We start from the raw sequence: 21,195 nt of genomic DNA, 5'->3' as shown, positions 1-21,195 counted from the left end.
TGTTTCCTACAGACCGCCCAAGGGATCATATAGAAAGCCCTATTGTATAAACATGAAAAACAATCAACAGGGGGTCTTATACATACAACGCCATTTAGTACATATATAATGTAAAGACAACAGGGGATCATAAAGACCGTCCAGGGGATCCTGTATAACGCCCTTTAATATATACTTGATTAACAAACAATAGGGGATCCTATAGAACGTCTTATAGTAGATATATTATGTTGAGAAAACAGGGGATTCCGTAGACCGACCAGGGGATCCTGTAGAACGCCCTATAGTATATACTTGAAAAACAAACAACAGGGGATCCTGTAGAACGTCTTGTAGTAGATACATAATGTTTAGAAAGCAGGGGATTACACAGACCGACCAAGGGATCCGCTAAAAAGTCCTCTAGTAGATACATCAAAAACAAACAATAGGGTAACCTATAGAACGTTCTATAGTTTATATATAATGTTCAGACAAAAGGGGATCCTGTAGACTGCCTAGGGATCCTATTGAACGTCCTTTAGAATATACATGATAAACAAACAGCATGAAATCCTATAGAACGTCTTATAGTAGATAAATAATGTAAAGACAACAGGGGATCCTGTAGACCGCCCAGGGGATCCTGTAGAACGTCATATAGTAGATATATAATGTAAAGACAACAGGGGATCCTGTAGACCGCCCAGGGGATCCTGTAGAACGTCCTATAGTAGATATATAATGTAAAGACAACAGGGGATCCTGTAGACCGCCCAGGGGATCCTGTAGAACGCCCTATAGTATAAACATGAAAAACAATCAACAGGGGGTCTTATACAACGCCATTTAGTACATATATAATGTAAAGACAACAGGTATCCCGTAGACCGCCCAAGGGATCCTGTAGATCGCCCTTTAGTATATACATGATTAACAAACAATAGGGGATCCTATAGAACGTCTTATAGTATATAAATGAAAAACAAACAACAGGGGATACTTTAGAACGTCTTATAGTAGATATATATTTTTAAACAAACGGGGATCCTGTAGACCGCCCAGGGGATCCAGTAGAACGCCCTTTAGTATAAACATAATAAACAAACAATATAGTGGATCCTATAGAACGTCCTATAGTAGATCCGGTATAACACCCTTTAGTATATAAATAATAAACAAACAATATAGGGGATCCTATAGAACGTCCTATAGTAGATAAATAAAGTAAAGACAACAGGGGATCCTGTAGAACGTCCTATAGCAGATATATAATGTAAAGACAACAGGGGATCCTGTAGACCGCCCAGGGGATCCTGTAGAACGTCCTATAGTAGATATATAATGTAAAGACAACAGGGGATCCTGTAGACCGCCCAGGGAATCCTGTAGAACGCCCTATAGTATAAACATGAAAAACAATCAACAGGGGGTCTTATATAACGCCATTTAGTACATATATAATGTAAAGACAACAGGTATCCCGTAGACCGCCCAAGGGATCCTGTAGATCGCCCTTTAGTATATACATGATTAACAAACAATAGGGGATCCTATAGAACGTCTTATAGTATATAAATGAAAAACAAACAACAGGGGATACTTTAGAACGTCTTATAGTAGATATATATTTTTAAACAAACGGGGATCCTGTAGACCGCCCAGGGGATCCGGTAGAACGCCCTTTAGTATATAAATAATAAACAAACAATATAGGGGATCCTATAGAACGTCCTATAGTAGATCCGGTATAACACCCTTTAGTATATAAATAATAAACAAACAATATTGGGGATCCTATAGAACGTCCTATAGTAGACATATAATGTAAAGACATCAGGGGATCCTGTAGACCGCCCAGGGGATCCTGTAGAACGTCCTATAGTAGACATATAATGTAAAGACAACAGGGGATCCTGTAGAACGCCCTATAGTATAAACATGAAAAACAATCAACAGGGGGTCTTATAGAACGTCCTTTAGTAGATATATAATGTTCAGACAACAAGGGACCCTGAAAACCGCCCAGGGGATCCTGTAGAACGCCCTTTAGTATATACTTGATTTACAAACAATATGGGATCCTATAGAACTTCTTATAGTAGATATATTATATTAAGAAAACAGGACGTAGACCGACCAGGGGATCCTGTAGAACGCCCTATAGTATATACTTGAAAAACAAACAACAGGGGATCCTGTAGAACGTCTTGTAGTAGATATATAATGTTGAGAAAGCAGGGGATCACACAGACCGACCAAGGGATCACGTAGAAAGTCCTCTAGTAGATACATCAAAAACAAACAATAGGGTGTCGTAAAGAACGTTCTATAGTTTATATATAATGTTCAGACAACAGGGGATCCTATAGACTGCCCAGGTGATCCTGTAGAACGTCCTTTAGTATATACATGATAAACAAACAATATAGGAGATCCTAAAGAACGTTCTATAGTAGATATATAAGGTTCAGACAACAGGGGATCATGTAGACCGCCCAGAAGATCCTGTAGAACGCCCTAATAGAACATGTAGCTTCATTATAAACAATAACAGGGGAAACGAAGACTAGCACCCCCACCCCACCACCACTACCACTACCCCCTCACACCCCGTAAAGGAAATGTCTCGTGCCTAAGAACGTGTAAGCTACATGTTTTTTCAATTTGCCTATACATCAAAGTACTCTATTAAGCAGATAATAAAAATATCAACTCCATAGTATATTCAAAGCCATGGGATCACGTGCATGGGACATTTGCAAGTCTTTACAACATAATTAAGGCACCACTACTGTGTGTCATATATATGTGAAATATCATATATATCTTAAAAAGGAATATGTATTTGCTTAATGAGGGCACAATGATATATGCTACTGTAATGCGGAACATTTTCTTATTTAAGACACCATTTCACGTTGAACGTGAAATAATTTCTGTCATGAACGTTGCACGAAAAATAAAGACTTTAAGGTGAACCTTTTGTGACTGTGTCACTGACCTCTTGTATATATGAACTCTCTGTTTTACTTAATATTCCCTATTTAGTGTGTACACATTTATGATATAAATAATTTACAGCTTTTAAAAAAGTATATAAAGATATTCTGAACTTATTGCAAATAAAGGAACAACATCATTGGCCTTACCACCTTATCATTTCTTATCACGGAAACAAAATTAAATCAATTTGTAGAGAGCCATGGTGTTTTGGTTAGTGCATCGGACTACTAACACTAAGGTTCCTGGTTCGATTCCCGTTTGAGATGAAAATTTCAGGAACTCATGCAATTTTCGGCTCTCCCTCGACACCATTTGCGAGTATGGTCTTGAGGAAACGATGATAGTCCGTCGGAAGGGGACGATAAATGGCTGACCCGTGTTAAGAGAGAGCCATATCTCTTGCACGTTAAAGACACCCTTGTAGATTTCGAAAAAGAGTAGGCTTATGCCGCTACAAGGCAGAACTCGCACCCGCAACGTGGAAAGGGATTAATATAAGTTGCAAAACTTGTTTCCCAATCCACTATAAATAAATATGTTTAAACATAAATCAATTTCGTTCTTGACCATGTTGACGATCCCTGTCTGGTGTTTGATTTTTTTTTTTGGAAAAATACTGAGCACGCAAAATAAGCATTTGAATCACGAAGCACGTACAAAAATTACATAAGCAGAACATTTTGAACTTCTAGCTGTTTTGCACGACTGAACGTGTAATAAAAAAGTAAAAACACGTTGAACGTGAAATAAAAAAACGCGATCACGTTCCACGAAAATAACGCTTTACCACTCTCCATGAAAGTTAATGATTTTGCATCGTTTTTTTAAAGATAGTTTTACATGTTAAGAAAATTCTATTTTTAGCATTAGTATTTTCCGAATCGTTTAAAAATAGCCTATAAATAGAATATGCATAATTCATGAATCGTGACGTAGGGCGGTCTACGGGATCCCTTCTTCCGCTTACCTATATTTAGAATTATTATGTAATTGCATAGCATAGCTTTTATCCTTGACCTTCTGTATTTGAAATATAACATAATTAACATTATATAGATATCACGGAAGAATGCCTGGTAAGTTTACTTGTTTTGACAAGGTGTCAAATTAGTTTGTATATATTTATGCATGTAACATTATTATGTGATATTATAATATGTTTAAACAGATATCATCCTTTTATAGTTTACCACAGTTGCCTGAATTTGTTTACCTTTATATATCACTGTGCAATTATAGGTAAGTCTGTGTTTACACATATACACACTACACATTCTAGCAAAGTAAATTGTATTGTTCGATCTATATGTCATGACAAAGTTTATAAACGTTTACTCGCATAACAGTATAACTAAACAAAAAGAAATCTGTTGTTGTTGTTTGATATACATGATATATGGCAGAAAGTTTCTGTAAATAAATTGATAATTTGCATGATGAAATACTTCCCACTGGTCATTAAGTTCAGTGGCGGATCCAGAAATTTTCATAAGTGGGGGCCCACTGACTGACCTAAGAGGGGCCCCGCTCCAGTCACGCTTCAGTGATTCCCTATATAAGCAACCATTTTTTTTTCCCCAAAAAGGGGGGGGGGGCAGGCGGGCCCCCTGCCTCCCCTAAATCCGCCTCTGAAGTTGAAATACACAACCCATCTGAACTTACAAAGAAAGGATATGTTTTCATTTAAATACCTATACATCTGTACATGTACACTGTCCCCCTCTTCCTTATGATAATTCTTACATTCTGTAATAGCCTGATTTGGTCTTCACTCAGTTTTATTAAAATTTGTACATTAGAAAGACAAGGGTGATTATAGTTCTAATCTCGAATTTATATAACGTGATGTTTTATGTTAGCCAATGCTACAACTTTCTACCAGAGTCGAAATGATGTGAGTTGAAGAAATACAGTCTTCAACAATGAGCAAAAAAAAAACTGTTTAGTTCGTTATAAAAGGTTTGAAACCGACTAATATTATCATGACTTCTGTATCTTTAAAGAATACAGGAATCATAAATCATAATAAGATGATAAAGTAAAACGTATTGCACGATCTTTCTTATATTTACCAATTTGTATATATGTAGCGATAGGAGCAACAGTAGGAACCGTAGCTGGTACAGTCACAAAATATATAAAATAACAGTCAACATTCAATATATAACTGAATCCAATTCTAAAAGGGAAAATGCATTCTTTTCCTCTTTGATACATGTCAACCATTATACTTGCATGTACTAGTTAAAATACCAATGCAGATCGACATATTTAACTGACCTAATTGCAAAGTTTGAATAATTTTGAAAATTATAACACCCATACCATTGATATATCACTAGCAGTGACATTGAAATTTCCCCCAATTATTTTTTGATAAATTATAACAGTTTTGTCTTACAGAATTGGAATAATTTTAGATCGATGTATACATATTTTGGTCATTGGACCAGAATATAAAAATATCGGGTTAGTTCTCAATTTGAATAAATCTGGTATGGCTGAATCCATGCATGAACCCATCATTTCAAAACAACACAACGAACTGTTATCTGTATTTACTTGCGTAAAACTGTTTATGCTTGAAGAAGTCTGGTCTTGAGACCAAAAACAGAAACACTTTAGACATTAGGCGTCAGTGCTAAGTTGTTTATATTTAATTAATTTAAACAATAAAATATTACATTCATGCAGATGATAGCGCTATTGTCCAACAGATTTTGGTCTAAAGACCAACTAAATGAATGATATCAAATAAAATAGTATCAATCTTATTTTTCTGGTTCTTAGACCAAGAACAAAATTTAATGTAAAATATAATGCGTATAACACTTTTTGGTTCTTAGACCAAGAACAAAATTGAATGTAAAATATAATGCGTATATTGCTTTTTGGTTCTTAGACCAAGAACAACGTGAAAATGTTACTCCAAACACAATTGTTCATAGACTAAAAAGGTACATTCAGTATATATACATAATCAACCGGTAACATTTTGTTTTCAAATATTCAATAAGAAGATGTGGTATGATTGCGAGTGAGAATACTCTCCGCAAGGGACCAAATGACATAAAAAAGCTATAGGTTTTCTGTGACATACGGCCTTTTAAAAAGAGCAAAATCCTTACCGAACCTTCAACAATAAAAAGCCCCGAAATGATGCATATTTCTGGTAAAGAAAAACGTGAACCATACAAGTCGAAGTATTTATTTACAGATGAATTTCATATAAATGTTTCTGTTTTTAGATCTATATTAATTGATTACATTGAAATTGCATATTACTCTGGAACACTGTATTTGAAATAAGATTTATTTTTCTAACGATTTTGTGAACCGGGTGTATCTGTCTTTAATATTGAAATATACGTTGTAGATACTAATTCGCTTCACCTAAAATGGTAGAAAACTTAAAGTCAATGATATTAACTATCATTTATCCATTAAACATCACTACCCAACTTAAAATGCAATTAAAAAGCTTAATGAATCAAAAGTTAAACGTTTATTATTGGTATATTCTATTGCTTTCTTTTTTTCCGCAAATTTCTGGTGTTAAAGTAAATGATAAAGAAATCCACAAATGTGTCACAGTGACTGCTGTACTTCCTTACGCAAGTAGCTATATGATTATTTCTATGACAATTATTAACAACTACGCAATATCTACAACATTTTTTTTTATATTATTTCTATAGGGACAACAATAATAATTATAAAAAAAACACATGTTCGTCAAATATTTCTCCTCTTTGGCTAGCATCATAGTTATCCTCCAATGATGGTCATTCTCCTTTGTTTCAGCAAATCTGTCTATTCTGTAGATATCTTTTCTGCTCTTACATATTTCAAAGGGAGATCTTTGACAAATTTATCAAGATCGTACTTTACTTCATAGCCTGTAAAAAAAATCAATTTATTTTTAAAAGATCTGAGTATTAATGAATAATAAATTGTGGACTAATTTTGCTTGAATGTTGAAACTATAATGATACTAGTAAAGAGTAACTGACTTCGATCAAGTAGTGGTGACAAGCCTAAAAAATTACGTCCATCGGAAAATAGTACAAACATGTTCAGGACGATGCAACGCCTAAAAGTAGTACTTTGGAAAAAATCCATATTACAGTAAATTTGATACATGGCGTTCAGTTTGCAAACAGATTTATAACAAAGTTCATAAGTAAAACAATTTATTGAAATAAATATATACCGAAACGACAGTTTAGTACAAGTACTGTTCTGTAAAAATAAACGCCAAGTCTTTTTTTGTTGAATTGCTTCATCAGGATTGCTACCATGATTTGGAGAATTTTAATAATATGATTATTTTTCAACTTACATACATTTTGTACATGTGTTGATTGAGTACAAGCATTTCCACTTTAATTTCTTTATACGACAGAATTATTTTGTACAGTCTGATATTATATCTAATAACACTGGTCCTCCAAATTTTGTTTTAATAAAACAGTACTTACCTTTTCCTGTCTTCATTAGTATTTTTGCTGTGTACCAACACTTGTCTGGATACCAAAATGCTTCAACAGACGTACCAACTTCAAATTCCTATAACATAAATGAAAAATAAGCATCTTACAACTGCACAAAACATATGATAAAGTTTATACCACACCGTGTATTTCTTCGTGTCTAGACCAGAAAGATTGACAAGGTTTAAAGACATGGCCGACTTGGCTCCACCTATCTAGCAGTTAAACTCGTCCTAAAAGTAGGTTAAAAAAAGCGTACTACATGTATTGTCGTAATCTGTAAACCTTTTAGCAAATCTTCCCCTCTGAAATTATATTGCCAGATTTATCAAAATTCGACAATACTCATCATTGGAATATTTTGTTTTAAAAAAAATTATGATCCCACCTGCCAACTAATATGCCAACATGGCTCAAAAAGATTTGGAGTAAAGCACAAGTTTTGAGAACTTTTTTTTCAAAATTGCTCTGGATAGAAAACATTCTTGGAGAGACAGAAATGTCCAGAATGTTCAAATTTGCCCACGGTCTATTTACGCCAATACTGTCACAGCCAGAATTATTCTGTAATCGGAGAGTTTGTTATAATTGTTTGTACACCTTTTTTTATTCTTTTATTTACCTTTGAACTCATCCTTCTTTTCTTCTTGTTTAAAGTGTCACTGCAGTCATTTTTCAGTTTTTGTTTTGGAGTCGAGACTCTACCAGATACCTGTAAATATATAAAAAAATATGTTATGTATATCTTTTTAAGAGACTTTATGAAAAGTGTTCTAATGACAATGGCACGTCACAGACAGTTACAGTAATATGTAGTCATAAACAGCAAACAAACTTAATTAATATACAAATCTATATTGACAAACTTAACGTACACTTGACATACTAGACTGATATACATAATAGTCAACAAACTTGACGATACACACGTTGGAACTAAAATTTACAATAAACTAGAATAAAAAGGAAAAACTAAAATTATCCAATGAAAATCAATCATTTGTAAAGGAAATGCATATGAATAATAGAATCTGACCAAATAAAAAAAGAGAAATTATGAATACAGGGGTCAAAATTATTTTGTAACTTGCAACGAAAGCAGAACTACACGTTTACGAAACTCAACAAATCTTCCCGATTTTAAGTTAATTACGTACACTCAGATCAAAGTTAATATCATTTGTTGAACAAACAAAAAATGTCTAATTGTAAAAAAGAATGGGTGATATGATTGCCAATGATACCAAATGACAGAGAAATTAACAGCTATAGGTCACCGCACGGCCTACCATTGTTAACTCATACCACATAGTCAGCTATATAAAAGTCCCCGAAAAGACAAATGAAAAACAATTAACAAAGAATTAAAGGACATTTTTTTTTATTGTTAGGTAAATATATACGTAGGTTATAAAACTTACAATAGAGTAGTCTACTTGGCTTGTGTGTTTTTCAGTATGTTGACATCTAATAGATTCTTCAAATTCCTGAACTTTCTTTTCTAAACAAGCTTTTGCTTCTTCCTGTAAAAACATCATTGTTTTCAGAGTTTGCGTATTGAGAACATTTAAATAAACACTATTTTATTATTATGTTTAAAGCAGGTACATAACATGCAAGATGTTTATTGTATAAACCATTTTTCTTTGTTGTCTCTCGTATTTATTCTAAGCTGATAAATATGTTTGATTAATTATGTAATGCAAGATAAAGATCAGCAGACTGTATGGTCAATTGAGCAAATCTTTATGCATCATTAATGTGATCTTATAACTATCGTAAGTCTGTTTCAGGATATTATTCCACATATCATCAACAAAATAATAAGCGTTTTGTCTAAAGGGCTATTACAGCCCTATAAAATAGAATATTCAACTTACCAATTTATTGTACATTTCTTCCAGGGTTTGGTATTTTGTTTTTTCAACTTGTAGCAGATTACCAGATTTTTCATTTTTATCAATCTGCTTATCCAAGACAACTTTGAGTTCAGTCTCTGATCTCCTCAATTGCTGTAATTTAATTTCAAGTGCGCTGCATTTTTTCCTTTCTTGATTCAACAATGTCTCGAAGTCCTTTGTTTTCTTTTGTTCTTCTGTCAACTTTGATTTTAATGTTGATGAAGTAGTTAACAATTTTTCTCTTTCGGTAGTCAGTTGTTTTATTTTACACTCACTAGATAAATATAATAAAATTACTCAATTATTTAATGGGTAAATTCAAATCGGCAAAGACACATTTTAAATGCTTGTCATGAAGAAGAAGTGAACTATTCCCTTATTACAGTTAAACCAGCTTGCAACAGAAATTTGAGAGTGTAGTATTTCATATTGAAAAATTTCATCAACAAATTAAAACATTAAAATTCAAAAAAAAATATCTCTTAACAGTAATTAACAAAACGGTAGTTTTGGAATAATATCGTCAACTAAAACAAATCAAAATGGCAGTTTTGTGCCGCCAGCCATGCAGTAGGGATTTATGATTTAGATGCGCGTTCGGAAATGCACCAAATGATGTTCAAACATCAAAGTACGCAATCATATAAATCAATGACATTTGGAAATCCCGTGAAATGATAAAATTCAGAAAAAAATTGTCATAAATGGAGGCATGAAACTTATTCTGTATGTTCGTTTAAAGTGCTAAAATACCTTTCATTGATCTTTCTGTCAATATCTGACGGATCTGCTTTTGTTTTCCCAGGTGTTTTCTTTCGATCTGAACTTACACTACAAAATAAATCCAGTGATATCATCAAAGTTAGTAACTTCAATACTGATATAAGTACAGTGCGAGCTTTTTTCAGTAATATTTCAATATACCGGGTTTTTTTTAAAATGAAAGGTGGGCTTATTACCAAAAATATCGATGTGATCTATGAAATTGCACTTTTTATACATTAAGAAAAAAACAAAGTTTACAAAATTATAAGGCTGCAGTCTGCATCAACCACCAAATACACGACCTATCGAAAAGGTTGACGAGATGAATTTGCGATTGACATTTCATAAATACATTTTTTGTTTGTGATTTCGATAAAACGAAAGATCTTTGGTAGTCTTTGTGTAACTTATCCACAAAATGTATATAATGGAAAATTAAGAGCTTGACAAATTGTATGGCGACTGCCTATATTTGTAAGGCTATGTGTTGTCTCTAGATAGTTTTAGTTTATATGTGTCGTTTGGTTGCTGTCTCTCATAACATTGCCTGCACATTTCCTTTATTCTTGTCTAAGCGTTTATTAGGTATTTTTTTGTGTTTTGTTTTCGTGAACAATTTTATAGGTGATAAATCTTTGAAAACTGGTGTGTACATTCCTTTTTTCATAATTTATTTTTAATATCATAATATTACAAATGAATTTCCTTACTGAGGTCGATGAAATGCTCCAATTTTTCCTTAAACTGTGAATTAAATTACGAAAGTCACGGTTCTTTTTTTTTAATAACATTCCCGATATAACGTAAATGTTTGCCGAATGCCTTTTGAAGCATATTTTACAAACCAAGAAATGAACAATTAATAGTAAGGAAGTATCGTTCATTTACAAATATAAAATCAACATTTAAGAAAATCATATAATGCAGTGAATTTGTTTTACAGTACACACGACATGATTTGCATTTATTTACCTTTCTACTTCTCTCTTAAATACTCTCCAGTCTTTTGTCTGTAATGTTTCTTCCAAAATATGTATTTGGTTATCACTAGAAAGCATTGAAAAATCTCTCAACTGTGTAACCTTTAAAGATCCTCTTGGAGTATTTCTAATTTCATTCATTTCGAAAGCGAAACAGAATTCTAAAAATGTTCTCCATACTGAATCCTTTGATTTTGCAATTTTTAAAACAATTTTGTACTTGTTATGAAATTCTTCCGCCTTTCTGTCCATCCCTAGAATAGTACATAAAATATCTTTCCATTGCTTTACTTCACTATTTTGCATGCAGCTAATATCTGTATCTCCTACTATTTTTGTTGCTTCTTTTCGAAACACCTTTACTAAATCAACAAAACTTGTCGATTTTCCTATTGTATTAGATGCATTGTGTTCATATCCTAATTGTAGCGCCAACTCGTCTGGTAATTTGTTGTATAACCGACATGTTACCATGCTAATAGGTTTGGTTTGGCTTGCGAATAAACATTGTAGCGCATGTCTTGTATGATTACCACCTAAAGTTTCAACTGCTACTTTGCCAGGTTCTTGAAGAAGCTTTGACAAATTATCTTTATTAGTAGTAACATCGCTGACAATGTTGCCAATGAGAATTGTATGACACATTTGCTGATTTTCATAAAATTGTTTTAGACAGTGAGCATGTTTCGTGTCCAGATTTCGAAAACAGCGATCATCGGCATGCAGGTGTAACTAAGTTCTGAATATGTACCTTTAATGTGTCTCCTAAAAGTAAACAAATGCTATTATTTTAGAATGGAAAATCAGCAATTCAAAATATACAAAAAGATATGTTGTTCAGTTAATGAGAAAGTGTTTGAACATTTGAAATAAAAGTAATATTTCTGAACTTTGATATGGTTACAATTTCAAGTACCCGTATACGCAATAAGAAATACCTCCTCGGTGGTCCTGCTTCTGGAAGCGATCCTTGTAATCGTGTGTTCGATCCCCAAGTTTGTTCAAAACTAAGACTTACCCATTTTTACTTTTTCGCCAAACATGTAACATTTCGTAGTAAAAGAAAAGAACTGAGAAGTACTGGGTTACAACACAATTTAGCATGCTATCTAGTACAATATATGAGTGTATTAATAAAACATTAACACTCAATCGCCATTATATGCCCATCATATTTGCCACTGGACGTCACCGTCATCGTAATCGTCATCGTCGACTTAAAAATTAATACCTGCGGCTTCTCCGCTGAGAAAATAGCAGTCTCCAATGTGTCCTTGTATGATGACTCTTCTTCCGGAGTGTTACATAATGAATAAAGCCTAACGTCTTGGCTGGGCTTGTTGGATAGACACATATAATATAACATTTTCCACTGGACATTTAACATAAATTCAACACATTCACTATTAATTTTTTAAATGGTTATTAAACAAAAACAGCAACTAGAGAAACAATATATTACGCGATGTCAAAAAAACAGACAAGTATAAAATAAAAAAAAAAGATGTGATATGATAACCAATGAGACAAACCCTCACAAGAGACCAAATGACACAAATTAACAACTATAGGTCACCATAATACGGCCTTCAACAATGAGCAAAGCCAATACAACATTTGGTCAGCTATAAAAGTTAAGATTTAAAGACACTATACTTCATACCATGAGTAGCACCTATTAAGAGAATGAAGATGGTATATCATACCTATTAAATAATCGTCCAAAATTGACTGCTCCACTGTAACTGGTGTGCTATCGGAAACGTCTTCTTTATTCATATGCGCTTCAGTGCAAGAACTCATGCTACGTTCTAGAATATCTTCAACTGTCGATGCATCTGTTGCAAAAATAAAATATACATAACATTTTCGCATCGTAATTATGTTTTTTATTCAAATAGTAAACAATTTTCATTAACATGTTTTACTTGATCTTGGTCTCTTCCAGTTTTATTGTAAAAGCATATATATATTAAGTGGAATATATTTTATATTACTTGCATACCTATTTTAATTACACATGACTATTATTACGACGCAGCAGATCAATTGTTTGCAAGAAGGAGGATTAAAAAAATACCTTCAGAACTGTCCATTGGTGACAATAATTTCGTGTGGACTGGTGACATACGCGTCGAGGATTTTCTTTGCACATTATCCAATGTGTTTACGTTGTCGTCAGTCCTGGTTAAATCCTCCCCTCCCGGTACATCTATTCACAGAAAACAGGCAATATCTTGAATTAGATTTTTCGTATTTGTCACAACAATAGAATGGAACTTTGCAAACACAATTATTATTATGTTAATTTTAATGTATGTTTTGTAAAAAAAAAATCTTCTAATTTCTAGTATCATTTTTTGTACGGATACTCGAACAAAATCGTAACGTTCGCGCCATGTTTTATGCTTTAGAACTAAGTTCAACGAATAAAATTGACCACATGACCCATATTATGATTCAGTGAATAGAAATAAAAACTCTTAATTATAACAGAAACAAAACCAATCTCTGTTGCAGGAAGTCGATGTGGCAGGAAAACTGGCAATTCTGGTACGATAAGGCCTGTTTTTGGCCCCCCTATTTTCTCATTTCTTAAATTCTGTTTCGGAAAGCTACGTCTTATGTTAGAATAGTCCCTGAGATTTGAATGTTTGTTTGGGTGAACTTCAAAACCACTAAAATTAGCAACTGGGTGAGGTAAGTTGGTAAACTTCCTTTCATAATTCAAATATTGTAATTATCATTCATTTTGCAGGTGTTCGGTGCGCCAACGTGACACATGATTTTTTTTATTCCAATGTCATGTCACAAGAACAGTTTTAGCTGTCTAAATTGCCATTATTTTCTCCGTGTCACGCCGGTGCGTGTTCAATTTTTTAAAGAAACAATGACAATGGAAAAAATAGGGGGGGGGGGGCAAAAGACTTTTTGTCCGTATAGTCCATTATTATTGAATATTTTACGGATACAGCATTTCAATTGCAAGTTTTACACAGCTCATAATTCCATAACTGCATTTTTATTACATTCCATTTATATTGCCCCCCCCCCCCCCCCCATTTTTGAACATTGTATTTCAGTGGCTGATCCAAAAGGGGTCTGTGCGGAAAAGTGAAGATGCAATTTAAAAACAAAATATTCGCAAATGTAATACGGCGATAATAGGACCTCTATAGAATCGTTACTTGTCATCTCGCATGCATACTAGTATACTATAACTTCTTTTATTCATAAAATATGAATTAATATTATTGGTTATGGTAAGAGTTTTTCAATCTGTTTTTTTCTCATATTTACGGATTAGTTTATATTTTTAGTAACTTGTTTTCACGAAAGCGTGTGTAAATATCAAATATGTATTAAAAGAATCACATCTACCTGAAATATTCATATTAACTTGGTTCTTCGACTGATCGATGTTATCTGTTGAAGATGTCTGTAGCTGATAATTATCTACGTTTGCTGTAAAAGTTATGTACATATTGTAGTTAAAACTTGTTTGCTACAGTTATATTCTTCAGTAAAAAAAAGACAATTCGAATTGGACAAGTAAACATAGAAAAGCACTCACACGCACACTACTAGTACATTGCAGTAGGCAAAGACAACCAATAACCCACCCCTTTTGCCTTTTTCTTTACCCCTCCTATCACGAAATAAAACACATACAAACACTTAACGAATATACCAATACAAGTTCATTGATATTATCTAGCCAAGAAAGTGCCTCCGTTGAAGCTTTGCAAACATTCCATAGAGCAATTATACGGATGATTAACATTGACCATTTGGTCACGTACCAGCAGTTCATTAATTAATTTGTTGAATAAAATCAAATTTTTAACCACAAGTACTATTGGGTGCCGTATCAGGTCCAGTGGAGTATTGAGCGAGGATTACTAGTCATGGAAATAAGCTATTATCAATGTTTGTTCATGGTAGTCATTTTCTAAAAACAATTTCATCCTCTTGGCATCGCAACAAAGTCAATGTTTAAAATATATACGACAAAAACTGAAGCCTTCGTTCGATTAAGGATGTTAGCTTCTCTTTTTGATAATAACTAGCTTTTTAATCAACTGGTATATATTGATATTATATAAATAACTGAACATAGGCTAAAAAGCAGGAAAAGATAATAGGTCCGCGACTTTGTTTTTAAAATATAATCAATTGAAAATTTGGCGGGAAATGATTCTCTCTTAGAATGCTCACACATTTAAAATTTTGGTACCTTTTTTCTTTCAAACACTTTGAAAAAATAACAAGAATTGTAATAGATTTTAATGAATGACTAGTTTAACTATATGTAATTACAAGAATGTGTCCAAAGTACACGGATGCCCCACTCGGCACTATCATTTTCCATGTTCAATGGACCATGAAATTGGATAAAAAATATAATTAGGCATTAAAATTAGAAAGATGATATGATAAGGAACATGTGTACTAAGTTTCAAGTTGATTGGACTACAACTTCATCAAAAACTACCTTGACCAAAAACTTTAACCTGAAACATGCACCTTCATTTTTTATGTTCAATGGACCGTAAAATTGGGGTCAAAAGTTTAATTTGGTTTAAAAATTAAAAAGATCATATCATAAGGAACATGTGTTCTAAGTTTCAAGTTGATTGGACTTCAACTTCATCAAAAACTACCTTAACCAAAAACTTAAACCTGAAGCGGGACAGACGGACGAATAGAAGGACGAACGAACGGACGGACAGACGGACGAACGAACAGACAAACGGACGAACGAACAGACAGACGGACGAACGGACGCACAGACCAGAAAACATATTGCCCCTCTATTATCGTAGGTGGGGCATAACAATATGAATTAAAAAGTAAGGGTTGGTATTTTTTTTTTTCATTGGTACTACATGGAGAAAAGTAGAGGATTCCGAATATCTGACAAAAGGTCAAAATCAAGAGTAGCAGTTGGCAATCCTCGGAGTCGCCGCTACTCTCCTTCTATCTTTAGATGGAGGTACGGATTCGGCCGAGTTGTGACGAATGCAAGAGAAGCCAATATCCATACATATACTATATACTCATGATACAAGAACAACACACAAATTTTAAATACATTTCTCACCTTTCAATGAGTCCCATATTTTCATAAAACCTGAACGAGTCTTGACAGCTGGCCCAAAACCAAGACCTTCGCATAAGTTTTTCAAACTATACATTTTCGCTTTTCCAGATTCATATGTAACCTTAAATTATAAGAAAACATCATGTGTTTTGTGAACGTTGACAAGCATTGAACATGAAGCCAACAGTCGTATTTCTGTATTGACGAAAACTAATATACATGTATTGATCGATATTGTGTTAAGTCTAGTCTAAGAATAAAATAAATGTGATTTGTATGACCGTTCCACATTAAAATGAACAGTTGGTACTTCACAAGGGTTAATGTAATAAGAATATGCAGCTTATTGATGGATTAACATTTATAAAAGTATACTTCATTTTGAAAACAAGAGTGGAGATATTTGTATAGAGAGATGTACATGATCAATCAATGATTTTGTTTGAAACACTGACATGATGTCAAGGAATTCAAAATCTAAATGTACTTGCCCTAACATTTGAAGATGTCATTCAATACAGAAGAAGAAAAGTTTATAGTTTTAGAGTTTCCTATGTTTACAACTCCAAACCAATGTTCTAAGAAACAATAGTATACAAGTAGTTCACTAATTTTGTCAGTGACGTAAGTTAAATGCAACTTTTAATAGAAAGTTATCTACTTTTCTTAAAAGTATCTCTTTACTTTTATGTATTATTTGATTTGGATATTTTTATTTGCTTTGAATACAAGTTTGTTGAGTTTGTAGTTTTTCCCGATGGCTTTTCTTATCCACATTTGACCAAATAAAACTGTAAATTACTAAAATGTTTAGATAGTCACCTTGATAATTCCAAAGTCTCTTGTTGTTCCAACATTGTCGATGTCCTCAAAATATCTACCATTTTCCTCTACACAAAGTCTTCCGTTTTCGATTACGATTTTCCATTTCTCTGAACCCGACATTATTGCGTAATATATAAACGTTTGATCTCGATTTAGAAAAAAAAATAGTGGACTGCTACAATGTCTCACCACTGGTTATATTTAATCGCATTGCGAAGCCACGCCTGCTAGACACGTGCGCATTTTTTACATGTATATTTTTAAACCATGTGTTTCTTACTTTTCAACTAGAACATAATGGACTACTGTATTTTTTTATCGGCTCTGTGTTTAAACGTGTTGTTATCTGTTCAAACTTTGAATGGTGTCAAGACGAATATAAGAGAGAACTGCAACCCAGTGTCAGAGGTAAGTCAATTTGAAATATTCATATTTTTAAAAAAAAAAATTAAAAAAAAATATATTAAAATATAGAGGTTCACACATATTTTTACAATGAAAACGTTTTAAATATTCATGATCAAAGACTTCAAGATACATTTGGGTAGTTATTGGCGTTTTTTTTAAACCGAATATATACTGGACAGAAAAAGGGGGGTTTAAGGCGTTCGCTTATATACCTGGTTCGGACACATTCTAAATGTGCCTGTCCCTATTCATGAGCCTGGAATTCAGTGGTAATGTTGTCGTTTGTTGCTGTTTTATTATTTATGTGAGTTTATTAACATATTATTTTTTTCTATCCTTATTTTGTTCATACATTACGCCGTTAGTTTTCTCGTTTGTGTCTTGTTGAAGGCCGTATGGTGACATATAGCGGTAAATGTCTGTGTAATTTGGTCTCTTGCAGAGAATTGCCTTTTTGTAATCATATCGTTTTTCTTTTATTACATTTATTGTTGTGATTATATCTTTCATTCCTTTTTAAAAGAATTTAACATATCAAATGCAGATCGATCATATATATGACTTTTCTTTGGGTATGCTTTAACATTAAGATCAGGGACAATTGGTGGATCTTATTAACCTAATAAATCAGATAAGAGAAAGGTTAATCTGGTATTTTTGAGGATAAACATCGATTTGCTAGTTAGACGTGGGTAGCAAGACTAAAATGTTTCCTTTTTTTTTTTTTTTTTTTTTTTTTTATATATATACAAAATTTCTCTCCTGGAAACTGCACGTGTTTGTACCTTCCTATCCTATTTTCGACGTGCCATATACAATTTCCTACGACCATCGTATTAAATTCTGTGACAGTAAAATAACCTAGCACTGTATATTTTAAAATAAGCTGAGCTTGTTTTTAGTCACGGGACTGATATCAAATGATACATTTTAAAAGTATGGGGTCAGCAGCGGACATCTAATAAAAAAAACACTTAGACAAGTTTATCGAGTTATGATTTTTTTCACAAAACAGACTTTAATATAATCCTGTTAATAGTAACGTATTAATCCTCCTAAACGTTACATGTATAATTGGAGATCTAATCGCATTACATGTAAGTGTTTTCTTGCTTTGATGATTTGATCGCGAGTAAGATTTTTCGTTATAGATCGGAATACTTAGTATACATACATTACTTTTACGGCAATTTTCACCACGGGGCGCAGCTTCTGTAACATTTTATCCGGACATTGCATAACTTAAAAGCTACGATCCACACATTCAGTGGGATTAAGTCTGAAGCAGTGGTGATTGTTTCTTTGCTATTTGTTTTAGCTACTGTAACAACTGTTTAATAAGCCTATATAATATTGTATGAATAAAGCAAAACGACAACTCTAAATAAAAAAAAAATAAAAAAAATAGGTAATTTATACAGACCTACAGTTACTTTGTGTTCTTGTTTTGTTTATTCCAGCACGTTTGTACATGTGTAAATAGTATTTTATTTCATATTCTTTAGTGACTTATATATATGCATTTTAATAGTCTCTTATAATGGCTCTCATTTTATTTGTGTTAGTTCAAGTTTATACAATGTATTTACATGTATTTGTTGAGGGATGAGACTTAAATAACACTTTCAATTGAATGTTGTATATTAAATTAAGAAGAAAACCAAGAAAATTTAACGTCACAATTAAATTTCAACCAATCAGTTGCCGAGAACAGATTTTTCAATAGTGAGGAGAAATATTTTCTCTCACACGCACCTTACCCGAATAATTCAGTCGTTTTATTCCGCTGATCTACGAAGGCTACATTAACCTCGTGTAGGAGACAACCGAACACGGAAAGGACTTGCATTATTTGAGTTATCTCACACCGGTCAGGAAATGTGAACATAGCACACACATTAGAGAAATATTTTTCTCACACCGATCAAGAAATGTGAAAATAGCACCAAAATTAGAGAACGACCATTAAACTTCAAACGGGAGGGAATTGTGATTTTTTTTTCCTTAAAAATATATGCTGATCCCAAATTTGATGGATTTTTTTTGGGGGGTGAAGATGACAACAAAAATTAATTTAAATCCATCTGATTTTTCTCATAGCTTATATTATTTTAAATATTGAAGAAGATCAATTTTGATTGATACATTGTTGCGTCGAGGAACAAACCCTCCCTTTTTTTACTACACGCACTTACGTAAAAGTAAAACGTAAAGAATTCAAAACTATCAATAGTAAAAAAATGTCATGCAATACAGTTTCAAAACGTTTACACTATATGTATGCAGTATATATATATATGGGTTGATGTTTAGACGAGTTGTATATATATATATATATACGAGTCTAAATTGAAAACTACGTTCAAACCTATGATTGCGTTGGATAAAAACCGCAATTTTTATACGTGTGCATGTCAAACAAATTTCGTTGTAGAAGGGTCTATATATTATCCCTTAGTCTTTTCAATATTCATACGTTACAAGGCTTCATCATTTTTACATAAATAATGCCGTTAGTATTCTCGTTTGAATTGTTTTAAATTGTCTTATCGGGGCCTTTTATAGCTGAGTATGCGGTATGAGCTTTGATCATTGTTGAAGGCCGAACGGTGACCTATAGTTGTTAATATTTGTGTCATTTTGGTCTTTTGTGGATAGTTGTCTCATTGGCAATCATACCATATCTTCTTTTTTATATATTCATCAGCTTTCTGATTTTTTACCGTATGAATATATATACGAGTAAAAAGAGATCGTGGGTAACATGAACACAGTAACACAACAAAAACTGCCGGAGTTCAGCGAATAAAATACGGCTACAAATATCCATTGTCACTTTTAACAGTTTATGCTCATAATAATCGATTGTTTATTTCAGAGACGGATATTGACATTCTCCATTCAGGTGCCGGAAATTATCCTACCTGTTGAATCAATTTTGAATGATGTGACTGTTTTCGCTGATGCATCGAGCGCTACTGATGAATATACATTTGTAAATTCAAGTAATCTTGGTGGTTCTCATTTTTTAGAATCAGCGGAAAACTCAGTAGTGTGTTTAAATTATACCGAAAATCACGGGGTAAATTTAGGAGATTCATTGTCGGAGCCACATAATTTAGGGGATTCGTATAATCTTGGACATTCTGTTATACATAATCTTGGACAGTCTGATTCATATTGTTTTGAAGACTTAAGCAAGACTGCTGAATCCAGCCTGTCGTTAATTCTAGAAACAAAAACATTAGAGTCATTTGAAGAGGATGCAGTAAATTATGACACAACATTAAAATCGCCAAACAAAGCTTTAATGACCAGTACACCCAGAAAAATACCAGTGATCAGTAAGGTCGGAGACATATCAGATGATAATTATGACTTTGGACTGTTTGATTATTCCGTAACTGCAACTTTAATCGATTTAGAACCAGCTTTCGGAATTTCCAGCAGTGAACATGAAAGTTCTTGTTATATGGGTTCAGAAATTAGCACAATACTGAGAAGCAATATTTGCCCTTCGTCGCCTTATGAATTCAACGAAGAAGATACGGAAACACTTCATCTAGCATCAACCGAAATACTGTCACTATCTTCTGGTTTTGAAGGAATGTCATATCTTGCTAGTTCTCGCTCAGCAAGCAATATAAATGAAAATGTTTCAGTGTATTCAGATGCATCAATTGGTATGGCAGAAATGTATCATGATGTTAGAGCTACATTTCCCCAAGAAGAAA

At 33.1% G+C, this 21,195-nt stretch overlaps 1 protein-coding gene and 1 long non-coding RNA gene across 3 annotated transcripts in view; one reads left to right on the top strand and one right to left on the bottom strand.

Moving 5' to 3' along the window:
• The first annotated feature begins 3,953 nt into the window (after nt 1-3,953).
• LOC143047467 (uncharacterized) overlaps nt 3,954-21,195 on the top strand; it is a 32,087-nt gene continuing 14,845 nt past the window's right edge. The window contains exon 1 of one of the 2 annotated variants that reach the window (XR_012969568.1): nt 3,954-4,061. This is a non-coding gene — a long non-coding RNA (uncharacterized LOC143047467). Of the gene's footprint in view, nt 4,062-4,102; nt 4,225-21,195 lie in introns of those variants that run through there. The other variant, XR_012969569.1, reaches the window with a different exon arrangement.
• On the bottom strand, nt 11,837-17,453 carry LOC143048793 (uncharacterized). The gene is made up of 6 exons (XM_076222665.1): nt 17,051-17,453; nt 16,229-16,349; nt 14,506-14,589; nt 13,205-13,336; nt 12,831-12,962; nt 11,837-11,889 (listed from the first exon to the last, which is right to left on the bottom strand). Exons 1-6 carry the CDS (start codon nt 17,171-17,173, stop codon nt 11,837-11,839), a joined length of 645 nt encoding a protein of 214 aa, XP_076078780.1. The 5' UTR covers nt 17,174-17,453.

This window comes from Mytilus galloprovincialis, chromosome 10 (assembly GCF_965363235.1).
Source record: "Mytilus galloprovincialis chromosome 10, xbMytGall1.hap1.1, whole genome shotgun sequence".
Lineage (NCBI taxonomy): Eukaryota > Metazoa > Mollusca > Bivalvia > Mytilida > Mytilidae > Mytilus > Mytilus galloprovincialis.
Note: the sequence above shows the minus strand (reverse complement) of the source record. Positions and strands in the feature narration are given on the sequence as shown.

Excerpts from the sequence above, each read along its gene's own strand:
- LOC143048793 (XM_076222665.1), bottom strand. The coding sequence starts at position 17,173 with ATGTCGGGTTCAGAGAAATGGAAAATCGTAATCGAAAACGGAAGACTT. Across the intron at positions 16,350-17,050 it reads GAGACTTTGGAATTATCAAG|GTTACATATGAATCTGGAAA; the intron begins GTGACTATCTAA and ends TTATAATTTAAG. Across the intron at positions 14,590-16,228 it reads AATATGGGACTCATTGAAAG|CAAACGTAGATAATTATCAG; the intron begins GTGAGAAATGTA and ends TAACTTTTACAG.